Source organism: Gobio gobio (assembly GCF_949357685.1).
Source record: "Gobio gobio genome assembly, chromosome: 14".
Taxonomy (NCBI): Eukaryota; Metazoa; Chordata; class Actinopteri; order Cypriniformes; family Gobionidae; genus Gobio; species Gobio gobio.
In genome coordinates this window covers 28,265,004-28,280,644 of record NC_137107.1, presented here as the reverse complement: position 1 = coordinate 28,280,644, position 15,641 = coordinate 28,265,004, and the positions used below count along the sequence as shown (strand labels likewise).

The following is a 15,641-nucleotide window of genomic DNA, read 5'->3' as shown; positions in this document are numbered from 1 at the left end:
CAAAAGTGACAACAGTAAATGTACGAATGATGAGTTCACTGACATTCAGAAAAATGTACAACAAAGAATGCTTTGACATTTTCAGTTAGTTAGCAATTCAGTCGGTAACCTTAACACCAATGACATCCAAGTCAGAATACATTGCATGCTTATTTCAGGTTTAAAAATAGGCATTTGAGCAAATGGGATGAACAAGTGATTTTGGAATTAAATGACGGGTGAGCAGGCAAACCCTCGGGCGCCTATGAGACAAAATGCATTGAGACATTTTTATATTTATATTTATATATGTATATATATATATATACGTCTTATTTTGCATCAGTTAAATAGAGGCATGTTGTCGAGAATTTGAAAAACTCAAGTTTTAAGAAAACCACGATCCATTTACACCCTCAGACCCAGAAGACCAAGTGACGACACATTTGAGCAAAACTTAAAACAAAACTATTATTTTCACAGTTTACAGATCTGGACCATCTGACAGCGTCGGGGTATGTTGTCACAGAGACAGTAGTGTCAGCCTGCATACGAGAGGATGTTTATTTTGAAGGCACCAACTCCTTTTGTGTCCGTATTTCACTTCTGCTGCCATTGTTTTTTTTTTTTTTTTTTTTTTTTTTTTTACATCTTTTTTTTATGCTTATCATGATGAACATCATTTGAACTAACAGCTACGGCTTTCACAACCTATGGAAACTTTTTTTTTATTCTAGTACAAAGAACACACTGTATTCACACTAGGATTTTCACGCATTCACAGTGCACAAGCTTGCAGCCTAAAGAATGAGAAACACTGTACAAAAAAAGTCAGGCTGAATATTCTTTATACTACGATCCACACCGGAGTACTATGGCTTAAATAAAAAATAAAAACAAGAATTTTGGCCATTTAAGACATGAAAAAACAGTATCAAAGGGGCACAGCTTCATTTTAATGCAAAGCTGATCAAATATGTGGGCAAATGCCAGTGAAGCAACAGGCAGACATCTTACGGGACGTCCCGTGCGCCTGGTGCTTTGGTTAGGCCACGATTAAAACAGCTGTATTTGCATGTAAAGCAGCAGCGACGCTTGTACTGAATTCTCTAAAGAAGCCGTTCAATCCATATCTAAGAGCTCCGGGTTGTTCCTAATGTTTTTTTAAAGGACTTGCGGGACATTTTTGTAAGCGAGGATCACTGCTGGAGTCCTGCTTGACTCTCAATTTTGCTTTAAAGACCTAAAGTAAATGGAAGAAACCCTAAGGTTCTGGGAAAATTGGATGCGTTGTAATATGAAAGAACATAAGGGAAAAAGTAGTGACGATTTGTATGAGCCTAACCGCTAGTTCAGACCTCTATCCTGTGTGATCTTTTGTGTCGGGTTTGCTAGAGAAGCAAGCGGCGTGTTAATGCGGGATATCAGAGTAAAATGCTGTAAACACCCAGGGCTGGAATAAAACAAACAAACAAACAAACAAACAAACAAACCAAAAAAAAGGACATATAAAAATAATTCGGCATGCTAAAAAGCTATCACTAAGTGAAAAATAAAATAAAATGGCGGTTGCTTTTGTACATTATTTAAACATAAGTAAAACATCAAAACTGTGGCAGACAATAACGATGGCAATACTGCATGTAATAAGACGAAACAACTGAAACAGCACTGTGGTCTGAATGTGTGAAGGCAAACTCTACGGTTCCTCGCGGTGATTCATTTCTCATACTGAACATCTTTGAAAGACACTAATCTTACAGGTCGAGGAGACTAGAGCTGAAGAATCTTTCCTTCTTGCGTTTATGAAAGACACGTTTCAATAATAATAACAAATGAAAAGTAAAATATAAAAGGCATGTGCGCAAACTCTTTAGGCGCTCTATACATCTACAGACGTGTTTTGTTCTGCGAACTCAAAGAAGACACTGAAGAAAGAAAGCCTTGTATTTGAGACGTGGTGGTGGTGATGGTGGTGGTGGTGTGGTGCTGTCTGTCTGCGACTGTCGTGCACTCGCCAAATCCGGATCACGCTTTGCTCTCGTTGCCGTTCGCCTGAGGGGCTTCATTGGGGACTGTCTTCACCTCCGCCGGAGTTTTCTTTACCTCTGTCTCCGGCGCTTTGCTTTTGTCATCTACAATGATTTTTCCACTGGGGGAAACAGAAAAGAAAAGTTCATCAGCAGTGTCTTTCAGCTGCTTCCTCTCTTTACACTATTTCCAAGGACCGACTCCCCCAAAAAAGAATGCTCTGTCATGATTTATTCACCCTCATGTTCTTCCAAACCTGTCTGAGTTTCTTTCTTTCTTCAGTGGAACACAAAAGATGGATTTTTTGAAGAATATCCTAGGCATTCTATACAATAGAATGAAAGACTGGATCTTTCATGCCTCACAAACGCCAAAAAACACCATTAAAGCATCATAAAAGTGGTCCACGTGACTCGTGTATTGTCAAGTCTTCTGAAGTCATATATGGTAACAATGTATGATGAACATCTTGACTAATTAAATCGCATTGCTGGTCTGAAAATAAGGTGTGTTCAGGTGTATTGTTGGTGTGTTCAGGCGCATTACTGGTCTGAAAATAAGGTGTGTTCAGGCACATTGTTGGTGTGTTCAAGCGCATTACTGGTCTGAAAATAAGGTGTGTTCAAGCACATTGTTGGTGTGTTCAAGCGCATTACTGTTCTGAAAATAAGGTGTGTTCAGGCGCATTGTTGGTGTGTTCAGGCACATTACTGGTCTGAAAATAAGGTGTGTTCAGGCGCATTGCTGGTCTGAAAATAAGGTGTGTTCAGGCGTATTATTGGTGTGTTCAGGTGCATTGCTGGTCTGAAAATAAGGTGTGTTCAGGCGCATTGCTGGTCTGAAAATAAGGTGTGTTCAGGTGCATTGCTGGTCTGAAAATAAGGTGTGTTCAGGCGCATTTCTGGTCTGAAAATAAGGTGTGTTTAGGCGTATTGTTGGTGTGTTCAGGCGCATTTCTGGTCTGAAAATAAGGTGTGTTCAGGCGTATTGTTGGTGTGTTCAGGCGCATTTCTGGTCTGAAAATAAGGTGTGTTCAGGCGTATTGTTGGTGTGTTCAGGCGCATTTCTGGTCTGAAAATAAGGTGTGTTCAGGCGTATTGTTGGTGTGTTCAGGTGCATTGCTGGTCTGAAAATAAGGTGTGTTCAGGCGCATTTCTGGTCTGAAAATAAGGTGTGTTCAGGCGCATTTCTGGTCTGAAAATAAGGTGTGTTCAGGCGCATTTCTGGTCTGAAAATAAGGTGTGTTCAGGCACATTGCTGGTCTGAAAATAAGGTGTGTTCAGGCACATTTCTGCTCTGAAAATAAGGTGTGTTCAGGCGTATTGTTGGTGTGTTCAGGCGCATTGCTGGTCTGAAAATAAGGTGTGTTCAGGCGCATTGTTGGTGTGCTCAGGCACATTACTGGTCTGAAAATAAGGTGTGTTCAGGCGTATTGTTGGTGTGCTCAGGCACATTACTGGTCTGAAAATAAGGTGTGTTCAGGCGTATTGTTGGTGTGTTCAGGCGCATTGCTGGTCTGAAAATAAGGTGTGTTCAGGCGCATTGCTGGTCTGAAAATAAGGTGTGTTCAGGCACATTGCTGGTCTGAAAATAAGGTGTGTTCAGGCGTATTGTTGGTGTGTTCAGGCGCATTGCTGGTCTGAAAATAAGGTGTGTTCAGGCGCATTGTTGGTGTGCTCAGGCACATTACTGGTCTGAAAATAAGGTGTGTTCAGGCGTATTGTTGGTGTGTTCAGGCACATTACTGGTCTGAAAATAAGGTGTGTTCAGGCGTATTGTTGGTGTGTTCAGGCGCATTGCTGGTCTGAAAATAAGGTGTGTTCAGGCATATTGCTGGTCTGAAAATAAGGTGTGTTCAGGCACATTTCTGCTCTGAAAATAAGGTGTGTTCAGGCGTATTGTTGGTGTGTTCAGGCGCATTGCTGGTCTGAAAATAAGGTGTGTTCAGGCGCATTGTTGGTGTGTTCAGGCGCATTGTTGGCACGTTGCCATTTTAAGGCAACTGAAAACGACTGCGCCATTGACAAGCAAAATGTTTTATAAATACATTTTTATAAATAAAATAAGTAAATAAAACAATTATTTTTAAGTATTATAATAGTTTTATCATTAGTTCTCATTAGTTAGTAATATGTGCCTATAGGTGGGTACACAATGCACGTACACTCTGCTTATTACACACACAGGGACGTGAAGCAGCACACTAACGTTTTTAAATATGAAAAATAAAAGGATTCCTCTCTTGAGAAGCGAAGCTCACAAATTCCGCCATGTAAAAAGCGAATCCGCCATGGTGCAAGCGCAACTTGCTTTTAAAGGGAATGTGAGATGACACTCTAAATGGTTTATTACACGTTTCACCCAAAACACACCCATGACTCATTAAGAGACTAGGTACAACCCTTTTGAACCATGTGCCTGGCACGCACACAGTTTTTTAAACCAGCAAAAGTGGATTCGGACACACCTTAAGTGCACCTGCGCCATGTGCTTCAGACCATGCGCTCAGATCGTTAAAATAGGGCCCAAAATATTATTCAGTACTTAGACGTATAATTACAGTGTAACAAAGGATCACTTTTATGATGCTTCTGTTTTTATGCTTGAAAGCTGCATTTCCCCATTCACTGTAACTGTATAGAAAAGAGCAATCAGTACATTATTAAACATCATCTTTTATGTCCAACAGAGGAAACAAAGTCATACATGTGAATAAATGATAACAAATGTTCATTTTCGGGTGAACTGTCCCTTTAAGATTTGAGGGAACAGACTTCAGTGTGGCCAATCAATTTCACAGCTTACAGGATCTGTTTGGTTATCTTACTCTAACATCAAATATTATTCATGAGCATGTATGAAGACAGAGGAACAGTGCATGCAGGTATGATTCATAATATTGACTAAGCTTGCTGGGAACAGTAACAGCAGGACTCTGCTGCATAGACTCAGCTACAGAGACAGTCTTCATGAACGACATAAATGTTAACCTCTCCCTTTGCGCTTATTGCCTCTGTAATAGTTTGTTGATACACAGAGCACTTGTCTCTTGGGGTCGGGCTGGAGTAAAAAGCATAATAATAAATAATAAATAATAAATCATAAATAAATGAAAATCATTTGCAGCAAACTGCCTATTACTGAATATTTTACAGGCACATAGACATTTGTTCTCAAGGGAGCTGACAGAGCACATAGTGGACCTTGAAAAAAAGGAAGTTTACTTAAATTATTTCGCAGTAGGCTGATTCTTTCCGAGGGCTGATAATTCCAGTAATGGAATTGACTATACTGGTGTGCCAAATCATTCATAAATGCATAATGAACCACGAAAATTAAAGATGAGCTTTGCTGGCAGGAAATCGAGAGGGACAGTCCCTGTCGCATTTCTAACAAGTTCCCTTCAGTCCTATTTTTAGCACACCTGCCCTGCTGTGGGGCTGATATCAGCTGTGAATGACTGTTCATTATATTCGTCAAACATGCCCGGACAGCAACGACAGCGAGAAGGACCTGGAAGATCGGGAGGGGTGACGCATATCTACTCTGATTGGTTTCATCGTCTTTCATAGACATATACACAGGGCTCAACGCTAAGGATTTTTTTCTACTGGCCCAATCTGGCCAGTGGTTCAACATATTTTGTGGCCAAACCACAAATAATTTAATAAGTAAATAAATAAAATAAAGTAGGCTTATTGTTTTAGTTGTTTTTGATCCATGTAACTTTTATAAATAAGGTTACGACACCAAAAACTACTAGCCTAACTATTGTTAAAGACACTCATTAATAAAAATAAGAACAAATAATAAAATATACAGTAATTTGTGTTTTTTGTTTTGTTTTGTTTAGATTTTCAGCTACAGCAACAGTAATCAAATGTATACAATGCAGTCTTCACTGTATAAATATAGATTAACTCTTGTTACAGTTATTGAGGCAAGAGCAGTGAGCGATTGTTTTTCTATCTTTTGTTTGATTAACATATAACCAGACAGCAGCAGGAATAGTAGGCTGCTGTCACTTTAAGAGCTTCACGGATCCAATATACTGTTACACATGCATGTTTACGTTGACTTCAGACCTAACGACTATGTTTATGATGATACTCGACAATTGACATAATTTTGTGTGTTGTCCGTTCAAGTGCAGGAAGTGCGTGCTGTGAGACATGGCATTGTGGGCATGCACGCACAAAACTTATCACACAGCACACAAGTACCAAAATGCGTACTTTTGCATCAGCGTGCGCTTGAATATTTAAATCGGCAAGGCTGATGCGCAAATTATCAACTTTTTATTATCAAAATTATCAATGAAGATGCAGCACTGTGACAGTTGCGTCAACTTGCCTAGGAGACTTTCACGCTGACCCCGGGCCCTCCTTATTATCGAGCCCTGATACATGATAGAAAATGTGTTTGTAGTCGGTGTAGGAAGGAGTATGTCATTTAAAAAACTGGAAAAGCTTTGCAGATATTCTCAAAGCCTTCATTATAATGCACAGAAGGAAAATAAACATTAGCATGTAACTCACAATGTCCATGAAATGATTGTTTTGCTAAATTAAGCTGGGCTTTAGGCTAATGCACGAATGATCCCACAACATTTAAAAAAATTAATTGGTTGATTATCCACAGCAGGAGGGTCAGGTCTTCAGGTAGAGGAATTAATTATGAATCAAATGATTTATGATATTTTGATTATTTCATATCGCCATATGAGACAGGAAATGAAAAGGATGTATCATTATCATTTTAATTTAAACAACATGGCATGACACACTTATAGATACAGAAGGTGTATGATAACTGCTCGGGTTATGTATATAACCCTTGTTCCCTGAGAAGGGGAACGAGCACTGCATCGGGACGACGCTTTGGGGATGCTCCCTTAGCATCAGCGAATCTGAAACCAGAATGCCAACTAGGCCAATCCGATTGGCGTGCGTGATGACGTCATTGTGACGGCATACCCGGAAGTATAAAAGGGGAGCTGGAACGTAATGGCGGTAGTAATTGCTCTGAAGCATGCGCTCCAGGCGCGGCGAGGTGTGGCGTCGGGATGCAGTGCTCGTTCCCCTTCTCAGGGAACAAGGGTTATATACATAACCCGAGCAGTTCCCTTTCGAGGGAACTCGCACTGCATCGGGACGACGCTTTGGGGAACGAGTACCCACTAGGCCACACCGAAGGGTAGCGCCTGCCCTAGTGTGAAGCCGGAAACCGGGCACAGCTAGGACTGGAGCACCCTAGCACCAGGCGTCGTAGGGAGATCCAGGCTATAAAACCTGATAAAAGTGTGTGGGGTAGCCCACCCGGCCGCCTCGCAGATATCCTGCAAGGGGACCCCAGAAAGAAGGGCCACCGAAGAGGCCATGCCTCTGGTGGAATGAGCCCTCACGGCCACAGGTGAAGGCAAACTGCGCACCTGATAGGCCATGGTAATCGCCTGGACAATCCAATTACTGATTGTCTGAGTAGACGCAGGCAATCCCTTCTTAGGTGAGCCAAAACACACCAACAGTTGTTGTGATCTCCTCCACTGTGCAGACTTCGCCAAATAAACTCTGAGCGCCCTAACCGGGCAGAGTAGGTGAAGTCTCCCCTCTTCCGCCGTCACATGAGGCGGAGGATGAAATGCCTGCAGGACCAATGACCTGACCACCCTTGATGGCACCTTAGGCACGTAGCCCGGCCTAGGGTGTAAGATGGCTTTTTACTCCTCCCGGGGCAAACTCCAGGCAGGTCGGCGTTACCGCCAAGGCCTGGAGATCTCCCACTCTCCTGAGAGAGGTAATGGCAAGGAGAAAAGCCACCTTAAGGGTCAGATCCTTTGGTCCAGCCGACTCCAATGGTTCGAAGGGGGCCTCAGCCAATCCTTCGAGAACCACTGCCAGGTCCCAGGTTGGAACTCTGGACCGAGCCGCAGGCCTCATCCTCCGAGCCCCACGGAGGAATTGTACAACCAGCTGGTGCCTACCCAGAGGCCCATCACCCAAAGGAGTGTGGAAAGCCGCAATGGCAGCCACGTACACCTTGAGTGTGGACGGGGTAAGCCCTGCAGAGAAACGATCTTGGAGGAACTCCAGCACTGAAGCCACTGGGCAGTTAACTGGGTCCACCTCACGTTCTCTGCACCAAGTGGAAAATACATTCCACTTGAAGCTGTACAGTCTCCTCGTAGACGGAGCCCTGGAGCTGAGTAAGGTCTCTATCACGTCTGCCGATAGGCCAGCCTCTATGAACCTGGTCCCCTCAGGGGCCAGACCCACAGGTTCCAAATCTCCGGGCGGGGGTAAAATATCGTACCCGCCGCCTGAGATAGGAGATCCCTCCTCAGAGGAATCTCCCACGGCTGACCTGCTAGCAGAGCTATGATATCCGAGAACCAAACTCGAGTCGGCCAACGGGGTGCTACCAGAAGTAGACTGACCCCCTGTCGACGGACCCTTTCCAGGACTCCCGGGAGCAGAGCAATCGGGGGAAATGCGTACAGACGCAGCCTCGGCCACGTCTGCACCATGGCATCCAGCCCCAGCGGAGCTGGATGCGTGAGGGAAAACCACAGTGGACAGTGGGACGTCTCTCGAGACGCAAACAGATCCACTTCCACTGGGCCGAACCTCTTGCATATGGCCTCCACCACCTCTGGGTGGAGTCGCCACTCCCCGGGCCTCAGCCCCTGCCTCGACAGGATGTCTGCTCCCTGATTTTGGACCCCCGGGACATACATTGCCCTGATGGACAACAGTTTCCCTTGGGACCACAGGAGGATGTGATGCGCCAGTCTGCAAAGAGGGCGCAACCTCAAACCCCCCTGCCGTGCCCCAACCAGTGAGGGAGGCGTCTGTTGAAACGGATTTCCGGCAACAGGACGCTCCCAACACTGGCCCTTGGGACAGAAACCAAGGTTTCTTCCATATGACTAGGGAACGAAGGCCACTGCGCGTTACCCTGATCATACAGAATGGATTTCCCCTCAAGGAAAGCCACCTGGTTTACCTCCGTATCAGTACATGGTGGCCGCGGAGGTCCGGGAAAAAGCTCCTCAGAGCTTTGTAGACCGCCAGCATTTCCAGGCAGTAGATGTGCCAGGAGAAATGCCTGGTCTCCCACAGACCTCTCGCAAAGCGGCCGCCATGACCACGTCACAGCCAGTGAGGGAGGCATCTGTTGAAACGGATTCCCGGCAACAGAACGCTCCCAACACTGGCCCTTGGGACAGAAACCAAGGTTTCTTCCATATGACTAGGGAACGAAGGCATCTGCGCGTTACCCTGATCATACAGAATGGATTTCCCCTCAAGGAAAGCCACCTGGTTTACTTCCCATAACCACGTCCCAGCCAGTGAGGGAGGCGCCTGTTGAAACGGATTACCGGCAACAGAACGCTCCCAACACTGGCCCCTGGGACAGAAACCAAGGTTTCTTCCATATGACTAGGGAACGAAGGCATCTGCGCGTTACCCTGATCATACAGAATGGTTTTCCCCCCCGAGGAAAACCCCTTGATTCCCAGCTACCACTGTAAGGGTCTCATGCAGCAGGCCAAGAGATATTCTGTTGGACGCAGCCGCAATGAGCCCCAGCAGCCTTAAACTGCTTCACAGTGATGCTGTGGCCTAGCTTCATTTTAGAGACCAGGCCGCCTGGAAGAACCCGATATTGGTACGCTTTGCCCCAAAAAGCGAACCTCAGGAACTTCCTGTGACACAGAAGGATGGATACAGGGAAGTATGCGTCCTCTTCAGACCCATCGTGACAGACCAGTCCTCAGACTGGATCTGAATCACAATGGAGGAAATGCTAAGCATCTTGAATCTGAATCTCCTCAGAGAACGATTCAAGTACCTCCGGTCTAAAGTTGGATGCAACTCGCCATCCCTCTTAGGAACTATGAAGTACTGGCTGTAGAACCCGGACTCCCTGTCTGGCGGAGGAGCACATTCTGTGGCCTCCTTACCAACAGGGAGTGAACTTCCTGTTCCATTACCCGAACCTGCCCAGGGACCACTGCCGTCCAGACCACCCCACTGAACTTCAGGGGAAGGTAACCGGACTGCAGTCTGTATGCCCCTTCCTACAGTTGCAGGCCCCAAGCTGATATATTCGGAGGCATAACCATGCGCCGAGATAATCTGCTAAGGGAACCAGCCTCTCGAGGCCGGTCTCGGGTGTCAACCGAGCCTCCTCCCCGACCCCCTGAAGCGGCTTACCGGCAGGGCGAAATCGAGGAAGATTTTCGGTGTGCGTACGCGTTTGCTGGACCACCGCAAGTCTTGCTAGAGGCGGCTGGTGCAGCACGCGTGCACGGGGAAACGATGTGGCCCGAAGCGTACTAGACGGCGGGAACACAGCATCGATTCCCGAAAACTCCACAGGGGAGGCGACCTCGATCGCTCCTACCCGGGAGAGGGGGCTGGCCAGCAGGGGGCCTCATCTAAGGGAGCAGCTCAACAGGGCCACAACCCTAGAGCGGACACTGCGATTAGCAATTGCCTGAAACTGATGTGTCCCGCAGGCCACAAGGCGGCGAGAACGACATCAACTTCAGGAGGGCTCCATCTTAGATGAATATCCAGTTCACAAGTTAAACACGCTTGGGTGACAGAATTAAAGTATCCAACTTATCAAAGTCGGATAACATGACACTCAATTCCTCGGAATTAAATGCCATCATAATCACCAAACCCGTGCAACCTGATCTGAATAATAGGCTGAATAAAAAATATATCTAACTCCTCAAAGTCAGATAATATTTTAATTTAATTCCTCAGAATTAAATGCAGCCACAATAAGGTGAAACATAGTCTGAATGATAGGCTGAATATCTAACTCCTCAAAGTTAGATTATATTTAATTTTAATTCCTTAGAATTAAATGTAGCCGTAACTAATCAGACGACACTGTTTTATTTGTATTTATACGGACTCATAGACCCCGCGTTGCCTCAGCAACGTGGTTCAAGCCGTCATAATACAATTGGCTTTCATCCCTCGAGAAAAAAGCCAAACAGTGTCACACAATACAGTGAAACATGGTCTGAAATGACTGAATATCTAACTCCTCAGAGTCAGATAATATCTCATTTAAATCCTCAGACTTAAATGCAGCCATATCAGACAAATACTGATTTATTTTACTATACGGACTCGTCCGTTAAGCCAACCAGTATCTCATGCACACCGATCGCGTGTGTTCACATTAATTGCAGACCCATAACCTGCGCGCTGCCTTTTTTTTTTCCAGCAATCGCGTGGATGGAATCTTGCATATTTAAGAAGTGCTTATGACTTTGACTGCCTCGATGCTGAGTACGTCTAATTCCTCAGAATCAGACCTCTCACACATCGCGTCCTCCGCCCCGGGGGAAGAAGCCGCAGCGCGGGCTTCCACACGGGGAAGGAGAACATCTGAACTGTCAGATAAAGACTGGGAAAATGCCTCAGCAGTCCCAGTCCCGCTGACAGTCCATCCGTGAGCCCCATGACCAGCCTCGCCGCACCGCCTCGGCGGATGCGGGACCGATCCACGGGGCTCACGCCGAGAGCGGAGCACTCTGAGCGTCAGCTTTCATAATGCTCACAAGCGGCTCCCTCGAGAGCCGCTCGAGCATGCTGAACGCCCAGGCAGTGCACACACAGCAGGTGTGTATCCGAGCCCGACATGTAGCGAGGGCAAGGATGCACACACTGCTTGAACTCTCTCACTTTTTCACACTTCATTTCAATCACACACTTTCACTGACATACAACAGTAAATAGACAGACAGTTTGACAGATAGCGCTTGCTGAAGAGCAATAACTACCGCCATTACGTTCCAGCTCCCCTTTTATACTTCCGGGTATGCCGTCACAATGACGTCATCACGCACGCCAATCGGATTGGCCTAGTTGGCATTCTGGTTTCAGATTCGCTGATGCTAAGGGAGCATCCCCAAAGCGTCGTCCCGATGCAGTGCGAGTTCCCTCGAAAGGGAACTAAATGGCACTGCAATAGGCTAATGTGTCTGCCGTGTTATTTTTATGTATTTATGTATGCATTTGTATGAAGCTTTCATTTTCTTCACTACATTGCAAAGCATAATATCAGACTTTTTGCTACACTTAATTTCAGAAAACAAAAGTTGTGCATGTAAACTAAATAAGCTCTATCATGTGGCATTAGACACCTTTTTTTTACTAGAGTAATATTTCATTAGTGTTACAGTACAGGGTTTGTGTACTCCGTCCACTACGAAACATTTAATGATTAGTTAACATTAGCCTGTGCGTTATAGTGAATAATTGTGAATCTGCACAACCTTTAGTTACAGGTTTGCAACTGGATTGATGACATTTGCTCACCAATCCATGCACTAGACCTACACCAACTCCGAACACGGTTAATATCATGTATGCCTATGAAAGACGACCGAGCCAATCAGAGTAAGGGTGGGGCGACACGTGCAGCCAGGTGTACATGATGACAGGTGGCAGCTTCTTTCACGCAGTGGCGTGGGACCAACAGTGGCGACGTCAAGCTCTCTCAGATACGGCAAAGTCACAGAGAGGCTTTGTGAAAAAGAGAATGTGCGTAGCGGAGTGAGGGCGTCTCGCGTTACAATCTACACGATCTTGGTAGTACGACACAAGAGCAGGCTGCTTTGACGGTGTCCAAGGTCTGCGCTGTTTGTCCCCCGGCCGAATGTCATTACGCTCAACACAATAAAGCTATCTGATCACATTCTGGGCTCTTATGAAGAGCGGCCAAGTGTGCAGAGTCCCAGCGAATGGCTGCGGCAGACACAAAGCATCATTATTCCTTCTGAGTGAGCTGACGCATCAAGGGAACCTTAGAAGAACAGGACAAACGTGATCTGTCATTTGTCAGTTTGCATCCACTGCAAAATAGTGCCAACTCTCATTCTTGAAAGGGGGACAACTCTGACTTTAGGCATCTTGAGAGTCTAAAGATGGCAGATTGGGCTCCATTGATATTCAGCAGGTTCTGTGAAAACTAGGGAAGAGCTCAGGTAGCCGAATATCTACAGATGGAGCCAATAAACCCAGGTGGCAGCCAATGAGAGGCAGCTTCCCTGGAGTGTTTCAGCTCAAATTAGACAAGCGAGCCGAGCTGAGAGAGAGAGAGAACAAGCCTGACATGCTGACTGGGAAGGCTGGGCCATACATAGAAAGTGCAAACTACAGAGCACAAATGGAAGTGGGGAAAACAAAGTCTCTGGTAAATATTTAACAAACGCCATGCTCCCGTTAATTCCCTGCTGGAATTCTTGGCTGACTGTTTAACAGCCGATTTTCTCTGTACTTCGCAACTGAGCGAGAGAGAGAGTGCTACTGAGGAGGCTGATTCACACGAGTCTGGAGACGCTGCTACTTCTGGCTCCATTAGCCACCTCCACAAAGCTAGCAGGGCTGAATCTGTCAGATGTGAAATGTTCGTTTCATTTTGTAATATGCACCAAAGAAAGAATGAGACCACTACTATTTAGAGGGACTGATACAATGCAAATGTGCCATAAAATATTGCTTCTACGTTTTGCGGTGAATTGTAACTACTATTATTCAGGCATTTCTGGCATGGACCCAATCCACACAGATCTTGTGTCAGATGGAGAACAAGATTTGCCAAAGGTTGCAAAGTTCATGGCAGAGAATCTTTGGAACATATTCAAGAGATTTGTTTGAGGGCTGTTTGGATCAAATAACAAGACTCTAATTTAATTTGTGTTTTCTTCACAATGTTTCACAAAGACATTGTTGTCAGTGTCTAAATGTTGGTTTATTATTGTGGTGTAGGCGATTGCATATTTACACTACCGTTCAAATGTTTAGTGTGTAAGGATGTTTTTGGAAGAAGTCTTGTGAGCTTACAAAGGCTGCATTTATTTGATAAAAAATGTGAAATATTACTTTACTGTAAAATACTGTTTAAATACACTATAATATACTGTAATATTTTTTTTCTTCATATTTTATATAATAATAATATTATATAAAAAAACTAATAATAATATATTCCTGTGATGGCAAAGCTGAATTTTCAGCATCATCCTTCAGAAATCATTCTAATATGATGATTTCCTGCTCAATAAAAAAAATTGTATCTGCTCCCAGGGGCAATTCTAGGATTTTCATTTCAGGGGGGCTCAGCCCCCAGTGAGGGTATGAAAAAAACTTTAGCTTAGGGTCCAATTCTCACTATTAACTAGTTGCTTATTAGTATGCATATTAGGATATTTGCTGTTTATTATTTCGTTTCGGGGGCTTGGCTCCTCAAGAAAATTTTTATTTCTATGATCTACATATGTGCATTTTAAGATGTTATGAACGCCAATTTTTTTTATAACAATAGCTTGAAAACCATGTCAGTGGGCAGGTATGACTGATAAAGTTTTTCCATTTTTGTCAGTGAAGAAAGTAAACATATATGTTTAACTGATATTTATATGTTTTATGAATCATTTTCGAAGGCTAACAGGAAAGCTACGAAACTAAATGTATTAAAATTAATTCACAATATGCACACATTCATTACTAAACTTATGCCTAATCTGAAGAAAACGGCTTTGTTAATATTTCTTGTTTGTTAATTATATTATAAATGACATTACATAGGCCTATTTCAAATCAAAATGGCGAAATTAGACAAAAGTTTATTAATTTGGCAGAATATTTTTGTCATTTGTTTAACATTTCTGACTTAAAAAAGCAGTTGTCAAATATGAAACGTTTAGTTTAGCTACATATCTCGCACTTGACATCGAGTCCTGCTGCTAAAATTCGTGCTCAGCCTCAGCAGCTTCTGTGTGAACATAAAGCCTGCCAACTCTGATTTGATTGGTTTCCTCAAATATTTTGACGAGCGGTGAAAGACCAATGAGGCTCAGATCAACACACACACCTCTGCTTCTGACGTGCGCTCTATTCGCCGCCACAGCAGATTGAAGAACACGCTGATTAATGCAGATTAAAAAACGGACCGAAGCCGAAGCCTCCCGCCAGTTTCATATGTTTGAAAGGTTAATCACACATTTTTAAGGGGGCTGGACAGAATTTGAAAGGCCCCCTAAAAAGGGCCTAGTGACGCCCATGTCTGCTCCTAAACATCACATACAAAAACTGAACTGTAATGGATTTACATGACAATCAGACACACGTTTCCTGTGCCTGTGATGATTTTGGACAGAATAAGCCAATTGGGAGATTATTTAATTCCGACTATTCTGCAATATAAAATCTAAAAATGAAATAATAGTAATTTTCTCCATTATTAAACATCTTATTGTAGTTTTAGAGTATTTTTTGGTTGTTCTTTACAAACTTCCATTCTTTATATATTTCAAGGTACAGTACAGATTTACAGATTACAGTACAGTACCATCTGGTTGAAACAAATTGCAAGTTAAACGCAGAGTTGTTTTTATTTTACACCATAGTGCACCTTTAATGGATTTTTACCTCAGTGTTTGTTACCAATAATAACTTTGATGACTAGATCTGCACATCAGCTGCCCATTTGAAGTCGGCTATTTCACCCACGGTGGCACAAATGACACTGCACCTCATCTGCTGTGTTAATGTAATTACAATGATCAGACATTAGCCTTCTCTAAGACGTTCTTTTTT

At 44.0% G+C, this 15,641-nt stretch overlaps 1 protein-coding gene across 3 annotated transcripts in view; it reads right to left on the bottom strand.

Moving 5' to 3' along the window:
- Positions 1-626: 626 nt before the first annotated feature.
- Positions 627-15,641, bottom strand: part of ncam1a (neural cell adhesion molecule 1a) — a 272,664-nt gene continuing 257,649 nt past the window's right edge. For 2 of the 3 annotated variants that reach the window (XM_079834796.1, XM_079834797.1), the window contains one exon: positions 627-2,131. In XM_079834796.1, coding sequence (XP_079690922.1) covers positions 2,008-2,131 — 124 coding nt within the window. In that variant the 3' untranslated portion in view covers positions 627-2,007. The remainder of the gene's footprint in view (positions 2,132-15,641) is intronic. The other variant, XM_079834795.1, reaches the window with a different exon arrangement.